This window comes from Alligator mississippiensis, chromosome 1 (genome assembly GCF_030867095.1).
Source record: "Alligator mississippiensis isolate rAllMis1 chromosome 1, rAllMis1, whole genome shotgun sequence".
NCBI classification, from domain to species: domain Eukaryota; kingdom Metazoa; phylum Chordata; order Crocodylia; family Alligatoridae; genus Alligator; species Alligator mississippiensis.
In genome coordinates this window covers 342,996,189-343,018,604 of record NC_081824.1, presented here as the reverse complement: position 1 = coordinate 343,018,604, position 22,416 = coordinate 342,996,189, and the positions used below count along the sequence as shown (strand labels likewise).

General features: G+C 46.4%; 3 protein-coding genes across 6 annotated transcripts; 1 reads left to right on the top strand and 2 right to left on the bottom strand.

Moving 5' to 3' along the window:
- Nucleotides 1-4,781: 4,781 nt before the first annotated feature.
- On the bottom strand, nucleotides 4,782-10,482 carry MRPL30 (mitochondrial ribosomal protein L30). Its single transcript, XM_006263929.4, has 5 exons — nucleotides 10,394-10,482; nucleotides 8,618-8,698; nucleotides 6,712-6,858; nucleotides 5,048-5,121; nucleotides 4,782-4,962 (listed from the first exon to the last, which is right to left on the bottom strand). The coding sequence occupies exons 1-5, from the start codon at nucleotides 10,433-10,435 to the stop codon at nucleotides 4,830-4,832; spliced, it is 477 nt and encodes a 158-aa protein (XP_006263991.1). The 5' UTR covers nucleotides 10,436-10,482; the 3' UTR covers nucleotides 4,782-4,829.
- A 38-nt stretch (nucleotides 10,483-10,520) lies between these two features.
- Nucleotides 10,521-15,563, top strand: MITD1 (microtubule interacting and trafficking domain containing 1). Of its 2 annotated transcripts, XM_006263930.4 has the most exons (7): nucleotides 10,521-10,746; nucleotides 12,510-12,611; nucleotides 12,735-12,871; nucleotides 12,950-13,036; nucleotides 13,608-13,723; nucleotides 15,214-15,274; nucleotides 15,351-15,563. In XM_006263930.4, exons 1-7 carry the CDS (start codon nucleotides 10,611-10,613, stop codon nucleotides 15,444-15,446), a joined length of 735 nt encoding a protein of 244 aa, XP_006263992.1. In that variant the 5' UTR covers nucleotides 10,521-10,610; the 3' UTR covers nucleotides 15,447-15,563. The 2 variants fall into 2 exon arrangements, with proteins under 2 accessions (XP_006263992.1, XP_019340631.1); XM_019485086.2 differs by lacking the exon at nucleotides 12,950-13,036.
- Nucleotides 15,564-15,681: 118 nt separating this feature from the next.
- On the bottom strand, nucleotides 15,682-19,976 carry LIPT1 (lipoyltransferase 1). Of its 3 annotated transcripts, none has more exons than XM_019485083.2 (2): nucleotides 19,846-19,976; nucleotides 15,682-18,212 (listed from the first exon to the last, which is right to left on the bottom strand). In XM_019485083.2, the coding sequence occupies exon 2, from the start codon at nucleotides 17,952-17,954 to the stop codon at nucleotides 16,824-16,826; it is 1,131 nt and encodes a 376-aa protein (XP_019340628.1). In that variant the 5' UTR covers nucleotides 17,955-18,212; nucleotides 19,846-19,976; the 3' UTR covers nucleotides 15,682-16,823. The 3 variants fall into 3 exon arrangements, with proteins under 3 accessions (XP_019340628.1, XP_019340629.1, XP_019340630.1); XM_019485084.2 differs by lacking the exon at nucleotides 19,846-19,976 and adding an exon at nucleotides 19,509-19,708; XM_019485085.2 differs by lacking the exon at nucleotides 19,846-19,976 and adding an exon at nucleotides 19,202-19,483.
- Between the last annotated feature and the right edge of the window lie 2,440 nt (nucleotides 19,977-22,416).

Sequence of the window (22,416 nt, the reverse complement as noted above, 5' to 3'; positions counted from 1 at the left end):
AGTTGTACAGGTATGCAGTACAAGCTTCTCAGAGGTACTCTCAAGAGTACCACAGAAGCAGTGTAGACCTGCCCTTAACGGTTCAGTAAACACCTGTAAAGCTAAAGGCATAGTTACTCTGAATATGTTTGTGTGAAATATTAATGTACCGCTCTCATCACAAGCTGGCAAAAAACAGTTAGTTGGATTTGGACTTTGGTTATGACATTTTTACTATGATAAACATTTTGAGGCTGACCCAGAAATAATGTATACAGGCAAGAGTAATATTCTCTATTCCCTTGCCATGAAACAGGAAATAAATGGATCTAACTTAAGAAGTTAAAACATACAAACATTGGCATGGTGTTTTGAACATGTTTTGCCAGAGTAACACCAAACACAAATTTCCCCTTCACTTCCTATTTCCCTATTCTTTTCCTCTTCTACTGAGGAACCATGCATTATTTGTGGCAGCTGTATTTATTTCAGTTTAGATCCATGCATTTATTAGAGCATACTACCATGTTTTGTGTTTCCAGTGCAGTTGGGTTCCCTCTGTTGGTCACTCATGAGATTGCTGCAAGGTAATCCAACTGCTGAGTGCCTTTAGCTCAGGGGCAGGCAATTATTTCAGGAGGAGTGCTGCTTACTGAGTTTTGGCAAGCCATTGAGGGTTGCCTGACAGGCAGCCAGGGGCAGATAAATATTCATTTTCTTAATTTTGGGGGAGCCCCGCAGGCTGGATAGAAAGGCTTGGAAGGCCGCATCCGGCCCCCGGGCCGCATTCTGCCCACCCCTGCTTTAGCTGCTAGACCTGAGTAGCACATTCCAGCTTCTCCTGCATCTCATGGCCCATCTGCCAAACTTTCTAGCTCACAGTGGCTTCTCCAGGCTCAAATAAATCACTCCCCAACTGGTGTTACAAGTCTTCCCCACCTTTCCCTTCCTCTATATACAACACTTCATCCACTTGTATCAAGTCTCTCTACCGACAGCTAGTTTTTGCTTGTTATTGGTACTTTTCATTCTCCATTTCAGCAGTCCTCCTCAGACTAGCTGATGAAAGAAAGCAACTCCTCCCTACTGCTTCAGCATACCTCATCTGGTTGAGCGCAATCATTAACATTAATTATACTTCACAGTGCTCTAAGAGATGTGCTTACTGCCCTGTCAGCAAATGGGTTTCACACACATATAGAGACAATGAATGATACAATTTTTACAGTAGCAACTTTATCATTTTGACTGTAAATCATGCATCATAAAGTGATAGATTTTTCCAAATCAGAGTATGCAGTACATTTTATTACCTGATTACTAACATATTTGTAGGGTAGCTATGGATAAAAGCAGTAAGAGAAATGTCTACAGCCTGATCTTTTGTTGGTTACACTGAAACCACAAGATATACACTAATCCCAACGTCCACTTGGCTAGCTGAGAAAGCACAACATACAAGCCTTGTAATGCCTGGGGAGACACGGAAGGGAGATGACATGCAGACTTTCATGGAAGTGCTGAGTTCTCCAAATACCTCTCCTAGTTCATACCCCGTATTTATACTAGATACCTCCAACATCATTCTCTGACTGGTTATTTCAAAATCTCTTTGCATTACTGGAACCCTGGAAATGGACTCTAAAGATTAACATTTTTGGATGGCAGGATTTCTGGTCTTTCTTGGAACACTGTTAATCATCATACTCTTTGCTTCCTCCTCTTATTATGATGTTTACAAGTAAGGTTGCTATTTGCTTTTACAGTTTAGATCCAAGCCATTTTAAAAAGGTATACCTATTAAAATAAAAATGTTATCAAGTTGTAGCAATCTCTACTCAGGCTAAAACTACAATATGCTGTGCTTAGATTATTTCAAGGCCTTTTATTACTTCCCATATTTTACTGGATGTATCAGTTCCAGCAAAAGTTCACTTTGCAATCATTCACAAACAGTTTTGGGGCCCTTCACTTTAGCCAAGCTTACAGCTTTGTCCTAAGCCACCAAGGCTGGCACTGCTGTAGACTAGCCTATATAGCCCATAATCACTATCTAATTATGACCAGCATACATGCTTCATGGTCACTAAATTTTCAAAGCCTGGAAACTAGTACAACAGTACTGAAATGTAGTAAGAGTTGCAGGCATAAACCTCCTCCTAACTAGCAATATTGATCTTGCGCTACTGAACTTGGGCCTCTGGATGCAAGAAATGTGCAAACCATAATGTGGAAATGTACTGTATTTACCTAAATCCAAGACAACCCCACAATGACATTGTACATGGGGAACATTTATACATCTGTTATAGTGTCCCATGTATGGAATCCAATTATTGGAGGGTCACCTTGAGCTCAGCAGGAAACCAGCAGCAGGGGGACATGATGGGGTGATGCAAACAGCTGAGGAACCAGGCAGGCCCTACCCCACACTTGTTCCTCCTGTGGCCTGCCTGCCCCCAACCAGTGCCTACACCCCTTGCTGCCTGCAGCTTCTGCCCCCCTCTCCCTGCTCCTCTCCTGTTGTTTACTGTCAGGCATAGTTCCAGCTCCATTGCCCCCAGGCACAGAGCACATGGAAGGTCTGGCCCCTGCCATTCAACTGCATCCCAAGGCCAGAGCTGCCGCTGCCACATGACTGGGCAGGAGCCAGAGCTTCAACATGCTTTGTGCCCAGGGGGGAACAGAGTCAGAGCCAGGGGGAGCCACAGACTGTTGCAGGCAGCTGTTGCGGCAATGACTTCAGCCCCAACCCAGGTTTGGAGTCATAGATTCATATAGAGTCGGAAGGGACCCAATGGATCATCGTGTCTAACCCCCTGCCCCTCGCAGGGAAGAGGATGGGGTCAGATGACCCCAGCCAGGTGATTGTCAAGCCTCCTCTTGAAGCCCTCCAAGTTACGTGACAGCAACACCTCTCTTGGAAGCCCATTCCAGACTCTGGCCACTCTTATTGTAAAACATTTCTTCCTAATGTCTAACCTAAATCTACTCTCCGTTAGTTTGCACCCATTATTCCTAGTTACTCCCTGGGGCGCTCTGGTAAACAGTGCACCCCCAATTCCCTGCTGTCCTCCCCTGATAAATTTATAGGCGGCCACAAGGTCACCCCTCAGCCATCTTTTGTATAGGCTGAAGAGATCCAGATCTCTCAATCTCTCCTCATAGGGTCTTTCACGGAGACCACTAATCATACAGGTGGCCCTCCTCTGAAACCTCTCCAGATCCTCTGTGTCCCTCTTGAAGTGCAGCACCCAAACTGGACACAGTACTCCAACTGCAGCCTGACCAATGCATAGAGGGGGAGCATCACCTCCCTCGATCTGTTGGTCATGCATCTGCTAATACATGACAAGGTGCGATTGGCTTTATTGATGGCCTTGTTGCACTTCTGGCTCATGTTCATCTTGGAGTCAACTATGACTCCAAGATCTCTCTCAGCCTCTGAGCTGCTGAGGACATCCCCCAAACTGTAGGTGTGCTGGGGATTCCTTCTTCCTAGGTGGAATACCTTACATTTATCTTTGTTGAATTACATCCTATTACGTTCCGCCCATTGATCTAATCTGTCCAGGTCGGCCTGTAACTGCTCCCTGCCCTCTGGTGTATTAACTTTGCCCCATAATTTGGTATTATCTGCAAACTTGGAGAGGCTGCTCAAGACACCCTCATCCAAATCACTGATGAAGATATTAAATAATCCCAGCCCAAGGACTGAACCCTGTGGGACCCATCTGCCCACCTCCTTTCAGGTTGAAAATGATCCGTCAACCACCACTCTCTGGGTGCAGTCCCTAAGCCAGTTAGCTACCCACCTAACTATGTAAGCATCCATTCCACAGCCCATTAGCTTCCCTATGAGAATAGGATGCGAAACTGTGTCGAAGGCCTTCCTAAAATCCAGGTAGATGACATCGGCCTCCGCTCCTGTGTCATGGCAGTGTGTGACCTGGTCATAAAAGGCTATAAGGTTTGTCAGGCAGAATCTACCTGCGAGGAACCCATGCTGGTTTCCATTCAGCATTGTTTCCCCTGCTGGACTTTCACAAATGCGCGCTTTGATGATTTTTTCTAGTATTTTCCCAGGGATAGAGGTAAGACTGACTGGCCTAAAGTTACCCAGCTCCTCCCTTCGCCCCTTCTTAAAAATGGGCACCACATTGGCTTTTTTCCAGTCCTCAGGGACCTGTCCGGAGCACCATGAGAGCTCAAACAGCTGTGCCAGCGGCTCAGCAATGACACTGGCCAATTCCTTCAGCACCTGTGGATGGAGGTCATCCAGGCCGGCTGACTTCTACCCATCCAGCCCTTCCAAGTGCTCTTTAACTAAGTCAGCACTAACCTTTGGCGGTCTGGTGCCTTTTGGACATCTGTCTATGTTCAAGGTGGGGGGATTGTCTTGGTCAGTATCAAGGAAAACTGAAGCGAAGAACTCATTGAAGAGCTCTGCCTTTTTGTCTACATCAACCACCAACTGACCTGATTTGGCCCGCAGGGGCCCTATGCTACTCTGCACCTTCTTTTTGATCACTATGTATCTGTAGAAGGACTTTTTATTGTCCTTGATTGTTGTAGCCAGCCTAAGTCACAGCAGCCACGTGCTCCACACTTCACCCTCCCCTTGTACTCAAAATCCAAGATGAGGGGCTTTCCCCCTACCAATCTCAAGCCTTAACCCATGGCTTTGCTTGCATGACAACTACGTTATTATTTAAATCAGTTACAGCAAGGCAATACATTACATACTGCACAGAGGGGCTAAGTTCCATTACAACCCTTTCTTAATAAACACAACTTCAATGTACATATTAAATAATTTATTTGATCAAAATGAGACTAGTCAGTGTATATTATGACTCAATTGCTTTTTGCTGCACTGGCTTCAGACGCTGCCGAATTATTAGCTCTCCTTTGCTGTTGAGATAGGTGTCTCCCATTTCATCCTCTGTCGGAAGCCCATACGGTAACTTCAATGGCTGCACTCTACATGCAAGAGAGTTAATTTAAAAACACTGCCATGCTCAATATTTTTTTTTAATACTGCTGATTAAAGAAACAGTTAACAAACCTTATCAGATGTTTAATGACTCTGAGTTTCAAATTCACAGAGGGAATATTTTTGTGAACTTTGGGCTGATGTGCCTAAAAATAAAGCAAAATGGAAAGTTTTACAAATATGCTTCAGATAGTAATGCAAGCCCCTAGCGAATGATGCATTAAGCTAACATTTTAATTTTGTATCAATAAAAGATTCGGCTATAGACACAATATTAACAAAAAATAAATTGATCTAAAAAAGTGAAAATCTAGAACCAATCAAATCACTAGGCCCAACTAAGATGATAAATTTAATTTGATCTCATTCCCATTTACTAGAAACTAATTTTTATCCTTGTGTGTTCACAAACATTCACCAAGCAGTTCATGCAAAAAAAATCATGTGCTTCCACTATTTCACTCTCAAAGGTTCCTTGCAGGCACTTAAAAATAAATAAACAAACGTTTTACTGGAAGAAGCAGTGTTTTACTTCAACCTGGCCCAGCAGCATCTGTAAAGACTGGGTGCTTCAGCAGGGCTTTTTGGCACTTTTAGCTAAAGCTGACTCAATCAGCTATTAGAGTAATACACTGTCCCTCTGGGCATGTGTGGGGCTTAGCATGGGAACACATCAAGTTTAAAGTGCCTTTTTTTTCTTTTTTTACGTCTGCAAGCATCCCAAGTCTTCAACCAGTCATGTGTAACCTTATCCCATAACTTGCACAGTATTTTTTCCGTGCCCTGATCTGAAGAATCTCAAATACAAGGGAATAATATATTGTACCAATAATTTTTGGACAAATCATGGTTTATGCCAGAGCCATCCAGCTTCTAAATGGCTGGGAGTGCATGCCCACAGGCCACACCAGGATGAGTCACAGACACCCCAGGCCATACCAGGGGGGAGAAAGGTGAAGGAACTGGAAGTCAGACAGGAGCCCAGGGGCCATAATTTAATCCCTCATGGGCCACACGTGCTCTAGTTTATACACCAAGATGTGTTACATTTGGGCATTCAGATTTTTGTAATAAACCAGGGGTGCCCAAATCCTTGCAAACTCTAAATCAAGGATGGGTAACATTTTGCAGCTGTGGGCCACTGCCTGCAACCCAACCCTCCCATGGGCTGTAAATCTTCACACCCCTGACTGATCAGCAAATGCTGTAGAGAGAATATGGAACAAGACAGGCAATAAGGACACTGGGGAGGACTCCCTCTGCTGCTCCCGCTAGAGTATGCTGCTGAGTCTCCCAGCTGCCAAGGGGCAGAACTAATCTCTACTTAGGTGAATCTGGCCTGCAGGCCTACAGGTAGCTGAGCCCTGTCCTAAACAGTATGATCCATAAATAAAAGCAAGGTCAGCATTTACAAATACATATGTTATTTTTGGTTACTGAACATGGAAGAGTAAAGTTCTCCTCACACATGCAAGATAATCTTAATATTGCTGTTCTAGTTTCCCTACACATGATCAGTTTCCACTAACAGTCACGCAGGACAGATCCAAACCTACCCATCCTCAGCTTGACTGCCACAAGTAGTGAAGGCACACCTGCACATGTCTGCAGGATCTGGCCCCTAAAGGATAAAACTGAGTACTACGATAAACATTTGAAAAAGAGAATTTATCTTCAAAAGTCTAAGTTAATTTTATTTCTGATCTGCAAATATTAAATTAATTTAGCAAACATACTTGAACCAATCCAAAATCCTGTATTATCTTCTTTTCCCAGTAAGGCCGACCTATTACACTTCTGATTCTAGTTATAAGATGCAATTTGTGAGGCTGCTGAGGATCACCTCCATATTTTTCATGATCTGAAGGCTTTGGTTGAAACACCTACAAATAAGCAGTTCAAAAACCTGAGTTTGTTTTCAAACATTTTAATAACTTTACTTTTAATAACTTTACATTATATTATATAATAACATTAATAACTGAAATACTTTGGCCTTTCACAAGAAAAAATATTGGAAATCGGGGGGGGGAGGAAATCAAATTAACCTCCCTTTCACAATGCCAAAACAGCAATTTTTGCTTCTATAACGTTTTTGTAATCATGGCTGCATCAAATTTTTCAGAAAAATGCAATGATGTTAAAGCCATAGTCTACAATTACTGTATTTACTTGAATTCAAGACTCCCCACCTGTCCCCCAACGGCCTTAGGTCCCCTGTACCTTCCCTCTCACCCAGCCGTTGCCTGCCCTTTTTCTGCTCTGGCCCCATTCCAGCCTGGGGCACAGAGCACTGTCCCAGCCTGGCTTGGCAGATGTGGCAGAAGCAGGAACTCTGGCCAGGCCCTAGAGCTTCCACATCACCATTGCTGCTACTAATCCCAGTTGCGGCCATGCTTCATTGCCCAGGCTCAAACAAAGCCAGAGCTTGGCAGAGCAGAGCAAGAGTAAGTGAGGAGGGGCAGAGGTCAAGCTGTTTGGCCACCCCCCATCCCATACAGACACACCAGGCTATCACCTGGCCCTCCGCCAGTGTTTTCCCCACTGTACAACTGGAGAAGATGAATTTAAGACAACCCTCCATTAATAATTAGAAAATAATTAGATTTTCTACATTGAAAATATAACAAATTTATACGTTTTCCATGTATATAATCTAATTATAGAAGGGTCATTTTAAATTCAGTGTGGTCTCTGATTCAGTAAATATAGTATATACAGAGAAATATTACAGACTCTTGCAGGTGCCATAATCCATACACACAGATCCAGCTGTAGGACTGAGACCCAAAATTTGACGTATGATTGAAGTATAACCAGCTTAGAAATGTTTAAAATGGCCTTGTCTTAGAAACAAGACTATATGTCCTTGCAAACAACATGTACTTTTCCCCAAAAAACCACCTGCTGGAAACAAGAGTGCACAACATATGTGAGAAACAAGGTAAGAACAAGTTTTGCTGCTGATGGGGTAAAACCAAAAGTAAAGTCTGCAGGAATCCACAGGGAGCAGAACAATGAGCAGGCTCCACTCCCAGCAGCTGCTACTCAATTTACTACATGAAAAGATCTTTTTTTTCCCCTTCATTCTGCCTTTCAGAAATAAGACATCTATGATATTGTGGAACATACTCTATGCAAGAAAATACAGTACAATCTCTAACCAGACGGTGTTTATTTTCCTCATGCAGAAATATGAGGGAAAAATTCAGTACAAGCAAAAAGCACACCTTCTTATTTTTCAATGTCAGATATGTGACTTACTACACTGCATTTGTTAATGAAGTGGTTTTATTTTGCTTTGTTTTTTTTAACACATTGCTCTCCAGTTTAAGAACACAAAGACTACACATCTCTACTATGGTGGCCATCATAGAGGATAGTCCGGTTGTCCTCTGTCCTCTCTCAATACAAAACTCGATGCCTTTATGTACCCATTTTTCTCTTAAAGAGAAAATAGAGGACATAAAGGCGTCGGGTATTGTATCAAGAGAGGACAGAGTAGCAGAAAACTGGAATGTCCGCTATGATGGCCACCCCAATCTCTACCTGCGTGCTTCATTGGAAAAAAGAAAAGAAAAGGAAAAGCAAGCTATAAATGAAAGCTTCAAAGGCCCAAGCATTTTTAAACACCACACTTACCTCAGGGGGAATTCGTGACTTTGTAAATTTATAGCGAATCCCTCCAGCCCAAGGCACAGACTGTGGGCTCTTGGTCAGAATCTAAAAATAATAATGGTAGCAGTAATCACAGTAACAAAACAACAGACAACAATTTTTCTTTTTGAAGTTTCACCAAATCAGTTCCCACTTCTACTGGGCAAAGCTCAACAGTCAAATTCCAACTGAGCAAAGCTCAATTGTTCAAGTCTGTGTGGTTCTACCACTGGACAAGCATCCTTCATTCCAGACCCGTCTAGGGCTTCAGATACTCCCCAAATCTGTGGCAAGTGTCCTACAGGCAAGCCCAGAGCCCAGATGTCCCTTAGTCTTGCTTATTCCTAACCAAAAGGCTGGGAAGCAACCCAGGGGAACACAAAAAGGCAACCCCTCTCCCCCCCATTGCGTGTGTAAAATTGCGCGGTTGAGTCTCCCGCATTTGGGAAAGCTTGCAGGGGTCAGCTGGCCTGGAGTGCAAAGAACGAGCCTCACCCTGGGAAAACCACCACCGTGATCACCGTCTCCCCTGCCAGGTAAATATAGCAACAGCAATAACAATAAAATGAATTAAAATTAAAACTACAAACCTGTAAGGGCACCCTGTATTTAAGAAATGAAGGCACAAGCCCCGGCACTGCCTAGATCCCTGCCTCTCCTTGGGGTTCCCAAGTAAGGTTACCATATGCCCAGGTTTTCCTGGACACATTCTCTTTTTGAGTCCTCCTATCTCCACGCGGGTGGGTTTTTCAAATCTGACCAAATGTCCAGGTTTTTGCTTTGCTCCACTGGTGGGTGCAGGGGGAGAGGCAATTGTAGGCAGGGAGCTGCAGGCAGGTAAGTCGGGGTTGCGGGGCTGCAGCTGCTGCAGGGCAGAGGGGCCAGGGAGGTTGCCTACCCCTCCAGCGGGGGAAGGGGACAGGGGGCCTTTTGGCCCAGGTCAGCAGCACAGGGGATGGTGCTGTGCTTGCAGGCGCAGAGCAGCCAGGAGATGCTGGGGGGAAGAGGAATGTGGGCCATGGCCAGGCCTCCTGGCACAGTGTGGCAGCCCCAGCCCAGGGTGGGGGGTGCCACAAGCCCACCCTTTTCCCTCCAGCCTGCACTGGGGCCTGAGTTGCTCTGTCAGGACAAGGGCAGCTGGGGCCCCTCCAGCAGGGGGCTGCTGGTCAGGAGAGAGGTTCAGCATGGCCCAGGGGGACACTGGCAAGGTGGGAGTGAGGGGCACTGGCAGGGCTGGGCTCTGTGGGTCAGAAGTGAGGCACAACAGCAGGGCTGGGGGGGGTGGAGCTGTAGCTTGGGAGTGAGGAGCAACAGAATAGGCACGAGCTAAGCATATTGCTACCCCCCACAATCATATTCCCCTCTGCATAACAGGTGTCATTTTTTTAAAACTGAAAATACGGTAACCTTGTGCAGGGGGTACTGCAAGTCCTTTGCCAGGGGGCCACAAAACATGCAAAAATATAACGGGGGGGGGGGGGGGGACCGGGGGCGGTCAGGCTGTCCCTGCTCAGCTGCCCCCATTCCAGCCCAGCCCCTGCAGGGAGATGGAGCCCTGGGATACACACCACTATAGGAGCCCTGCGTGCCAGGAGGCACAGCTGAAGGGCGGTACAACCCCCACGTCGCGCTCCAGTCTCTTCTGCGCCTGCACCACCAACGCGGCGGCAGAAAGCCCCGGGCTGGGGTGGAGTAGGGGGGCAGAGACCCCAGGGGCCGCGTTGGGGGCTACAGTCGGGGTGCGGGGAGCTCCTCCCTCACCTCCCAGGCCGCGGGGGCAGATACCCGCCTCAGCGCCGCCATCTTGGTCTCACGCTCCTACTTCCGGGGGGAAGCAGCAGCAGTCGCACTTAGGTTCCGGGCGGCGCCAGCTCCTTCCGGCGGGGAAGCGGCGCTCACCGCCCGGCACCGCCGCGGGTTCGCTCCCCGCTCCCGCTCCTAAGTCACGTGCCGGGGGGGGAGGGAAGCCGGCGGCCCCATGGCGGATGCAGGGCTGGAGGTGGCGGCCGCGGCCGCGCTGCGGCGGGCGGTGGAGCTGGACGCGGGGTCGCGGTTCCCGGAGGCGCGGGTGTGTTACCAGGAGGGCATCGACCTGCTGCTGCAAGTCATGAAAGGTGCGGCGGTGGGGGCGGCTGCAGCCTCCTCCCTCCCCACTCGGTCCCGTCCCGTCCCCGGACCGCGTATGTGACAGGCTTCACGCGCACCCCCACGCCTGCCCCTTGTGGGAGCGGAAGGAGGCCCGGCATGTGCCTAGCCGGAGCCGCCGGGGTGCAGCTCCTTCACCTGATTTTTTTGTTAAAGGAAAACTTTTCACGTCCAAGTCAAACCAGCCAAGTCCATCCCAAATCATTCAAGAAGCAAATGTGGCCTTACTACTGGGAACATCCTCCACCCCCGCCTGGGGCTTCAGAGGCTTCCAAATCCTTTGGCGGGCATCCCTGTGCATCCCCAAAAGCTTGGGGTTTGGATGCCCCTAAGTTTGGCTTGAATGGCCAGAGGAGCAAGCTAGGGAGAAGTCTTCCATTTTCATAAAGTTGGTGGGTAGCCAAGATCCTCCCCCCGGGAAGCTGGACATTGGGAAGCTGACTATGGAGGGAGCCCTGTCCTCAAGCAAACAAGGCTGCAACCCCCCACTGCACAGTGCCACTTTACTTGCATTACCTTGGTCAGGGTATTTCCCCTGCCAGGTAAGGACAACTCTGTACTGGGGAGCAGGCAGGGGGCACCTCGCCAGGGCAGCACGGGGCTCCTGGTGGTGGCACCAAGCCTCCCCACCCCACTCTGCCTTGCAGTGTCTGGTCCCACCAACTGGGCCTGCAATGAGCAGCCCACACCTACCCTGTGGACAAAGTTGTGGGGTATGTGCCCCTCCATGCCCCTTCTGGGAATGTGCACAGTGGCAGGGAGCCATCCTCCCACCACCACCCCATCCCTGGACAAGTTGCCTGTGGCTTAGTCCCACTCCCCACCTGGGGCCCTATGGCTGCGCATTCCCTCCTGGGCCCCACATGCTGCTTTGGCTGGGCAGTGCCCCAAACCCCAATCCTGCCTGACTCCCTCCCTTGACCTCTTATAGGCTAAGATCAAGTAGGGGCATCTGAATCCCAAGACCTTTGGGTTTGGGCTTGCATGTGGGATGCCTGCCAATGGTTTTGGGAGTATCTAAAGTCCCAGGGTGAGAGCCTGGGGTCGAGGATGCTTGCTGGTTGTAGCGCCACACCTGGTGTTTAGAACGGTGAGTTCTGCCTGCTCCATTGATATGGTTTTTGGAATGACTGGCTTCTGCTTAATGGGTATGATTTGACCTGGAACACAAAATATATTACTAAAAATACCCCTCCCTGCCTCACTGTGTGGGGCCTCCTTCCCTCCCCTCCAATTACCTGGAGGAAGCTGCACTGCCAGGCTGCCACATGCATGTGTGCACACAGCACCCCCTGCCAGATCACTCTCTTCCTGCTCCCCACAGCCACAAGCAGCCCCTGGCGGCTGGAACTCTGCCAAGCTGCAAGGGGAAATCCACCATTTCCCATGTTTTTCTCCTTTGGAGAAAATCTGCGTTTTTGTCCTTAAAAAGAGAAAATTGTTTTTCCATGGTAAACAGAAAACCCAGATTCCTGCTGGTTAGTATTTATAGACACTCTTTAAATTTACCAAACAACATGCAAAAGATTCCAGCTCCTGAAGGGTCAGTTTATTTGGAGAAGTGTCCCTTGACAAGCGTCCAGTGCATTTAGCACGGAAACCACTAAATGAAGTATCTCAGTGTGCTTAAAGAAGCCCATCTGAGATGAACACAATAAAATATGAAAAGCATGAATTACGTTACATTCTTTGAAAACTAGTGTGTGAATCTGATGTCTTTTTTGCTTCGCAGCAACAAAGGATGAAACAAAAAAATCTCAGTACAGACAAAAAATAACCGAGTACATTAATAGAGCTGAACAGATTAAGAAGCATATTGAAAAAGAGATAGAAGGTATGGAATTTAAATGTAAAGAGACGATGTATTTGTGAATATGAACAGTTACAAGATCATGTGGCAGTTCAATTATGCATGTGCATTATTGCTGTCTTTAGTGAAAAGATTCTCCTTTTTTAGATGGTAAATACCACAAGCAAATTAAAATTGAAGAGGATGCAATGGGTTTTAGCTACGAAAAACTATTTCAAGAGTACCTTAATGAGACAGTTACAGAAGTTTGGGTAGAGGATCCTTATATTAGGCATGTTCATCAGGCAAGTGGATTTTGAATTTGACTTGTAGATATAACTCAGATTTTTTTTGTAGTTTTTAATAAACTGTAACTTTTACAGTTGTACAACTTCTTAAGATTCTGTGAGATGCTTGTTAAAGGGCCCTGCAAAGTGAAAACAATCCATCTCCTCACTTCTTGTGGTGAAGTAAGTATTATCTGCATTTTTGTGTAGGTTTTGGTTTTTTTAATCCTGTTTAGTTTTTTTTAATCCTGTTGGCATTTATCAAATGGATATCCCGTGTTTTATAAGAAATGCAAGAAGGGAGATAGGAACGTAAAGAAAGCACTGTACTTTTTTCAGAAAATTTAACATAAGCCAAGAATTTTATAATTTCAAATATTTACCCACATCTAATAAAGTCTACCATGGAATCTTACGTGGAAATGACACTGAAAAATGTTTGTACTGTCCAATTTGCATGTTTATTATGAAAAACCATTAAAACACAGCTGACAAACATTATATTAAGGAAGGCCTGATTATATTTGTCACGTAGGAATTACACCAAGTTAAAATCCTTCATTCTCAGTGGACTCCTTTTATCCTAAATCTTAATCCAGTGAACTGGAGAGGCAGCAGGACAAGGGGAAAGACCAAAGTCCTTGTCCAGAATGTGTTGCTGGCTTCCTTCATGGAGTTGGTAAATTGAGCAAGATAAATAGCTACAACACATGCAAGAGTGGGACAGAAACAAAGCAATTTTTATTCTTAACAGGGCAGTGAAAAGAGTCAGCAAACAAGTGCCCTAGAAGAGATACGACAATCGGTAAAGAACTGTGGAATAAAACTGGATGTCTCCTTTTCACCTTCAATTCATGACCGAGAAATTAGGTTGGTAATGCTGAAAATCAATTTAATTTCAAATTATTTGATTTTTATGTATTATAACTATAGTTAAAGATCTTAGCAAAAGTGGAAAAAAATTTCCTTAAGTAGTGAAAGAGTATACAGGCAGTCCTCAACTTACGACTTTTCGAGTTATGACCAATGGCACTTAAGAGATTTATAAATTGACACCCTGTTTCAACCTTCCAATGTGGGTTTCAACTTTATGACGCTGGATACAGCTGGGTCCAGCTGGTAAGTCTTGTGGTAGAAGGGGGGGGGGGGGGGGGAAGGGAAAGGATGTGAGGGGGTGCAGATCAAGACCCCCCCCCCGACCCCCTCCCCGTGGTGAGGGAGGTTGGGACAAGTTGCTCGTCTGGTGCCTCCCGCCAGGAGGGCATGGTGGGGGGTGTGCCCCTGCTTCTCTGCGGGGCAGGGTGGGCAGGGCCGGGGCTGCACTGGCCTGCGCTGTGAGTGGGGGTTATGCCCTCCAGCTACTTGCCCAGCCAGGGCTGGACAGGTCCAAGACAGGGCCACAGCGCTGTCTCCAGACAAGCAACAACAAACTGCAGGAGCCATGCCCCACAAGCCACGGTTCCATCCCCACACCTGCCCTGCTCCAGCTAGGCGAGCGGCGGCAGGGCATGGGCGGGCGTGTGCCCCCAGATCGGAGTGGGCAGCGGGGCAGAGCAGGTGGCGGAGTGGAGACTATGCGGGGGTGCAGCCCAGCGTGGTTCCGCCTGCCCTACCCTGAGGACACATCCCTCCCCCCCTGCATACCCTGCAGTTGCTCACTCAACTGGGGCAGGGTGGATGCGGGACAGAGCTGTGGCTCGTCCAGGGCGGGGGCAGCTCCCGCCACTGCATACAGCTTGTCCGGAGGCAGCACGGTGGCTCCGTCCTGCGCCTGCCCACCCCGGCTGGGTGAGCTGCAGGAGGGCATAGCTCCTGCTCCAAGAGCAGCCCCAACCTCGCCTGCCCCATGCAGATCGGGGGGCACACGCCTCAACACCCTCCCAGATGAGCAGCAAGAGCGACCAGATGAGCCACCAAATGATCAACTTGCCCCAGCTCCTCCCTCACTGCAGGGGACCTTGATCTGCCCTCCCACACCCCTTCCTTTCCCCATCCCCTTCCACCACAACAGACTTACGAGCTGGATGCAGCTGCATCCAGCATCGTAAAGGAACCAATCCCCCATTTATAACTTGGTTTCTGTGGGAAAATTGTTTCCGAGTTGCAACGTTTCGACTTAAGACACGGTTTTCAGGAACCAGTTGCATCTTGTCTGAGGACTGCCTGTACTATCTCGTTGGAAACTGAAATCCAGTTTTCAAGATGCATCATTACTGTATTTACACAGTTCTCCTCTGCTTAGTAATTGTGACTGAACCAGCTGGAAGAGCTGCATACCTTTTGAAGATGATTACTTTTTTTTAATATATCTGGGATTTTAACATCTGTGAATAGAGTGACATAGTGAATTTTTAAAATAGGTTCAACAATGGATGGATGGTCAAGATTGGAAGGGGACTTGATTATTTTAAGAAACCTCAAGTAAGTATGCCCTGCCCCGACTTCTGACTCGATTTGAACTATGAAGTGGCTTATTCTAAAACTATTATTTTTGTAGGGTCGGTTTAACATTGGATACTGTGACTTTGATTTGAGGCCATGTCATGAAACCACAGTGGATATCTTTCATACTAAACATACAAAGAAAATATGACCAAATATTTCTCTTCCTATTACTGTGTTTAAAAGCTTAATACAGCTGTTCAAATCTATTTTACTTAACTGCATGTAGTGTATATATTTCTATGGAATAAATTTCTATTTTTTTTTACATTTTCAGCTACGAGTGGTTTAATTCATCTCTCTGAACTGATTCCTTTTGTAAGCCACACTAGCTAAAAACTTTAAAGAAAGTGTCACATCATTAATTTATAGCACTTGGGAGACAATTTTCTATGAAGAGAATAAACTCACAAATTTAATATTTTTGATACAGTACAGCCAATTCAATTATGCAGACGTTAACTAGATAAACACCTTAATATGAAATGATGCTTAAGACATTCTGGGTTTAAGAATTTAACTATGCTGTGATAAAGCATTTAACTGTAAAACTGAAGCAGATTTTTTTTTTTAGAGTTCCCTGCCCTGTTTTAGAGGGAGGCAAAAGTCAATAAAATATTCACACAAAATTTTCTGTGAGGTTCTAACTGGCAATGGCGATACAGTTTCCTTTAAACAAGCCTTTAAAGGGGCTATCCGATTCTGTGAATCTCTCTTTCAGTATTAACAAGACTATGTGTATCATATACCTGTAAAAAGGAAAATAACTAAAAGCAATATGCCATGTTTGATCAGACTGCCTAAATGTGTAGTCCAATTTTGAGGCAGATATCCTTCAAATTTAGGACAGGATTTAAACCTATTTGGTTTCCTTAACTGAGATTCAGTCACTTTCCACCACATAGTGGTTTTCTTGCTGTTTGAGCTGACCATAAACAGGACTTAAAACCAATTCTGCAGTACATCTCAGCTGGTCTCAGTTTCGTGGCCTATTTATTGGTATGGAAAATTTCATGTTCAGAACTACACGGCAGACAACGCGCAATACCATCTATGCATTTCAAGTGATCAGAAATTACTCTGAAATAAATCTTGGGGCTTGCTCTCACAATACTACTTCATAAGATATAATAGTGGCTTTAGAAGTCTTTTTTTAAAAGAAAATTGTCATTCTGTCCAAGTCCAATATAGTTTTCCAAGTCACTTTCTCTGAAGTCTTGTAATACTGACCTGCTTAAAAATACTTTCTTCATGGTCTTGAGTCCCTAAATAGATGCTAGACCTTTAGTAATGGAAATCAGTGTAGTGTAGCAATTTCGTTTTAAGAACTGTTTAATGAGGGAGTAATCAGCTTTGAACGGAACTCCAAGAGTTCAATGGAACCATGAAGAAGTAAAGAGAAAATTACTTCAATAAAAGCTTAGTGCTAGAAGATAAACTTCCAAACTAGTGAAAATGCTGCTTATTTTTCACATGCTTAATCACCCAGAATCAGCAGCAAAAATAGCTTGCATTTTCATTATGAAAATCACATGAGTGTTGTTGTCATGTTCTCACAAAACAGATTCCACCTCCTGTGCACTTCATAGTCTTGTGGACATGATCTTAGCAGAGCACTTGCTAATGCAGTCGTTTCACTCGGGCAAAACTTACTGCCAATTAGATTCTTTTCTAGTTCACCACACAGTGCGGGTGGCAGCCATTCTTCTGGCAAGTTAATGTTACAAACTTGAATTCTTCCATGCTTTACATCCATATCTACTTTAACTTCAAGGAAAGAATGTTTATATACCATGTTAAAGCAGGTGCTAATACTAAACTTTGGTGTCTTGCCATATATCCACTCCCAGGTTTGTAGTTCTTTTGTTTTATTATTAATTCCAGGGAACACAGTCTCATCAGCTGGATTTATGAGGGTGACATGGTGATCAATTTGATGATAGATGGCATATTCTGCAGCAATGGCATCCATAACTATCTGACAAGTTAATGTGGGATCCTCTTCAAAGAGATTTTTCACTGAGGCAGGCACACTAGGAGTGGCATTACTTTTTATACCTTTGTAAGGGCTCTTCAGCACAGAAGATAAAATAAATCTATCTGCACTGCAGAGTAAGGTGCAGTGGTGATAAGCAGTTCTTCCTAGCTTGGCAGCAGTCCCTGAAATTTTAAAATTCCTATTCAGCAAGAGGTCACACCTATCAGTAGCGTGTACGTCTAACTGTGGTCTCAGGCATTTGAGAGCCTTAACAACCAGTTTTAGATTTTCCATTCTCTCATATTTTTTCTTGGATGTGAAGAAAGTCAGATTGATGTTGCCTAGATCATGGTATACTGTTCCTCCCCCACTTCTTCTTCTGGCAAGTTTTATATTCTTCTGTCTCATCATCTTGAGGTTACACTCCTGCCAGGGATTCTGGTGTCTCCCAATCACCACAGTAGAGGAATTCCTCCAGAGAAACAGAACCTGCCTGTTCTCCAAGTTCATGTTATCATGAATCCAGTCTTCCACTGCCAGATTTTGGTAAATGTCATTAGAAACAGACTGTAGAATGATCGCTCCATCTGCTGTCGTTTTGAAGCCAGCTGCAGGAAACTTGTGGACATAAAATAACTGAAACCAGTTCTTGAGAGATGCCCGGATTACCATGTTTTTCATAAAGTATTGAACAATTTGTGGAAGGGAAAGTGGTTCTCTTACAATGTGCTACAGGATCTGCATAATCCAATCTCCTCTGATACAAATGCATTCCCAGAGACAGTCATAGGGCATAAACACCATCTTTCTGGAGTAATCAGGCCTCAGCTGTAAAGTGTATTGAATTACAAGGAAGTTCTCCCAAAGCATACCTCCACTGGCCCTTATCCAGGACTAGAGCTGGGGCTGCAGGTGTCTTGAGTTTCTATTCCACATAGCCTGAAAGGATGGGAGGGGAGAGAAAAGTATTACAGCTGTTTGCACCTGTTTCCTCTTGCCATGAGACATAAGAACTGCCAGTTATGGGGTCAGACCATGCATCTGTCTTGTCTAGTCTCCTGTATCACACAGTAAGGAAGGCTTTTAGTTTTATTTGGTGGGCCCATGCTCCCCTAGTGGTGTAACAAATAGGCCTGTGTCACACAACAATGGAGAGTAAATATTGAAAGGGACAGTGAACTGTGCATGACCAGGGTCCAGTCCGTGCCCCCCTCTCTTCCTGTCCCACTTGCAGCCTCTGGCGTTTAAGGTCTAGAAAGTAAAGTCAGAGGCTGTACCAACTTACTCCTGTGCCCACTAGCTCCTGCTGCCCCTTTCCCTCCAAGAATTTGCCAGATCCTTTTTTGACCACAAGCAGCCACCGTGTGGGGTACTTAAATACAGAACTTTAGCTATCTAGCTATATACATGTAGAGAGAGAGAGCTATCCATCTATTCTAAAACTATTTTTCTAGGGTCAGTTTTGCATTGGATAGTGTGACTGATTTGAGGCCATGCCATGAAACCACAGTGGATATTTTTCATACTAAACATATGACCAAATATTTCTCTTCCTATTACTATTTCTAAAAGCTTAATACAGCTGTTCCAACCTGTTTTACTTAACTGCATGTACTGTACACACGTCTATGGAATAAACTTTTATTTTTTCACATTTTCAGTTACGATTGGTTTAATTTATCTGTCTGAATTGATAACTTTTCTAAGTCACACTGGCTAAAAACTTTAAACAAAGTATCACATCATTAATTTAACTAGATTCAGGACAAATTTAAACCCACTGTGGACAGTATCTATATCTAGATAATTTTAGATAGATAGATATAAACCAAGGTGCTGTTAAACCAGCTTAAAGGTAATGGTAAATCTGTCACTGCTATCTGCGACTTTCATTATTGTGCTTTACTTTGGCGTCATGAAAGAATTACTTGTTTCTATCCTCCTGGCAGCCTGCCTGTGCCTCTTTTAGTCTGCTGCTGTGGTGGGAGGCCTAAAGTCATGCTGTCAGAGCCATGAAAGCTTTCTGAAGGACGCTGCCGAGGTGACCCTGGCGTTTTTCCTTTTCTCCACCCCCGCCCCAATTAAATGGAGCCAGTGCAGGGTCAGGCTCGTGCCCGGGAATTGCAGAGCCCCTAGCCCCACACACAACAGATGCAGCAGTGGCTCCAGTGAAGCCGGCCGCGAGGGCGCCGGAAGCAAGCCAGGCCTCCCTCCGCGCCCCGCGGGTGCACTCACGCCGCGCCGGTCTCATCCGCGTGCACAAGGGGCCCAGCTCCCGCGTGCGTTGCCCAAAGCCGCCCCGCCCCCGGCGCTTGAGTTCCGGCCTCCTGAGTGACTGGGAGGGAGGGGTGAGGAGGGGGAAGGGATAGCGGGTGACACCGAGCACTGGCGAGCCGTAGCTCCTCCGCCAGGGGCGCCGGGCTGGCGCGGGGCGTTGCCTGCAGCCCGCCCCGGGCTCGGGGCCCCTCTGCTTGTTGCTGGGAGCCGGCTCCAAGCAGGCGGAAGGGGTCTGTCGAGGGGCCAGGGCGCTGCTAGCCGGGGCTGTGCTGCCCCGCCCTGCTGGTAGCTTTACCCCCACATTGCAGCCTCCTTCATCGCGGGCTCCCCAGAGAGAAAGAGATGGGGACAGGTAGTGCAGCGGCAGATAGGGCAGGGAGCAGAAAGCAGAGCAGTTAGGTTGAGCAACCAGGACCACAGGGCAGGGAGCAGAAAATAGAGCGGCAGATTAGGCAGGGAGAAGAGCAGGATGTAGAGCAATGGATCGGGCAGTGGGGAACAGGGCAGGGGGCAAGAAGCAGAGCAGCTGTTTGAGTGCTCAGGGGAGGGAGCAGAAAGCCAAGCAGCAGATCAAGCAGAGCAAGGGACGGGGATTGGTATGGCACTCAGGGAAGGTGCCAGGTTCATTTGTGGGACAGTTTGGCTCCCGGCTTTCCTAAAGCACTTGTAATCTGGTTAGCTCTCAACACAGTGATCTGTCTGTCTTTGGCCACCAGATGTCATCAGTGACATGGTATAACCCTTTGGGCTGATGCTTGGACTGGCTTTTTGGGCAGGTTTTTTGGCTCAGGCATTTGGTTCCAATAACACAAAAGCCACCTAGGACCCTGAGCCAGAGTCACTGTGCATGTATGTTGGTGATGCTCTTTCTTTTTTGCAATTGCCTGGCAGAACTACAAGAGAAAGTATGTTTGCACAGATGAAGACGTGATGTTGATCTTTCATAACATCGCTGCAGTAAGGCCAGGAGTTTGAGCTCAACCCCTGCTTGTTGGGGAACTAGACAGTGACCAGACAATCTATCTTTGAGATGAGTGTCAGGTTGTACACATGACCCAAAGGTCCTTCCTTTTACAATGGTTCTGCCCGTTCAGCCATTTTATAACTCTCCCTCCCCATAACCAGTCTCCTCTTCGGCTGCTACAGATATAGTTCCTATGAAATCAAATAGGCCTGTATCAAAGCTGGACACTTTGATCCTGTTCTGTGAGTAGTTGTTCAAAGCCTGAGAGGAGAGTCTGGCCTGGTGCAGTGCTGACTGGCTAGGATTAGAATGGTACAGTGCCCCATTCCCTGCCCCGGGGAGCCTTATTGTGACAAGGACACAGCCTCTGAAGTTATGGCAAGCTGCGCAAAGAACAGAACTGCCTTGATGTTTTCTACTACTTCTCTTCAATGGAACCTGAAGGGAGTCACCTCATTTGCCTAGCTGGATCTTCTCCGTTCGATGGAAGACCCAGTGCTGCAGGGAAAGGTGTAGGTGATTCGGAAGCAGGCCATCTCTTCTGAAACTCAGCACCCATCTCACTGCACAGGGATGTGCAGGGAAAGTTGTCTGTTAAAAGTATTAACAGACAACTGAAAGCTGGGTTGATTCTGGACATTAGAAACTTGACGGGACCTTTGTAAGAGCCCAGGCATGGGCCCAACCCAAATTTTAAACTGAGCAATTCTACCTGCCTTCCTAACTTCTCAGAGCACTTTCCATTAGATGTAAGATTCTCTCCCTCATTTCTCAGACTGTATGTTAGCCTGATGCTGTGCGGGCCAGGAGCGGTCCAAGGCCCTGTTTTCGCGCTGCAGTCTGTGGCCAGCAGCCCGGACACGCCGGGTTGGGGAAAACAGGCGGCACGCTAGAATTAGGCACGGACGCTTAGTGGTTGATTTAAGATTATTTTACTTACACCGAAGATGGTCGCGGTGCAGACAGGAAAACTTGCTTGAGTTGCGGTTACAAAACAAAACAAAAAACTCGAACCTGCAGAACGAAGGGTATGTCGCAATGGGGTTTCGGCGAGGGGAGATGAACTAAAACCTCAGGAGTACGTCGCAATGGGGTTTCGGCGCCGGGAAGAAAAAAAACTGCAGGACTCGAACCCCGGGTAGAGCTCTGGATTCACTCACACGAAGTTTGCTAGGCTCCGTGGAACTTTGCGTGCAGGGAAGGGTATGTCGAGGGATCAGGCAGCGACGGGGAGAGGCGAGAGGCTGATCAGACCCCTATAGCCTTCTTGAAATACACGCTGGGTCCAATAGGCCCCACAGCGCTTAGAGATCTTCACAAGACGTGAAGTTCTCCTCCTCCTGATGGTCGTGGAATCCTCCAACTTGGGCGGAAACCACTCAAGCCTCTTATACGGCTAGCAAGCCAATCGCTAGCCGCCACATAGGAATAATTTAGAACTGGCCAATAGTGGGGCACGAATCTGAATACAAATGGCGGGAACTCCTTGCAACGTGCATTTCTGTGTTGCAACGAAGAAATGCACCCTGCAAAGAAAGCTACGAGTGGCAGGAAATAATTTAGCAGTGCTGAAGTGCACACAAACAAAAATCACACCCTTGGGTTGTGACATGCGACTGTTAGCACTGCTGCATATAGCTACACTGCTTTCCTCTTCCTCATTAGAGTCAGAGGAGTAGAGGGTTAATCAAGGAACTGCTATATTTAGTTCAGCTGTTTGGTCTTATATGAAGCCAGAGCCAGTCAAGCAAACCGATGAGGTTAGCAATGAACTGATTTATCCCATTTAGAGCCAACTAGCTCTATGTCAAGGTGCAGCATTTTGTTTTGTTGCTGTTCTTAATTACAAGGTCCAGCATGGACAGAACTCATGGATGACTGCAAAGATTTAATCCTAACACT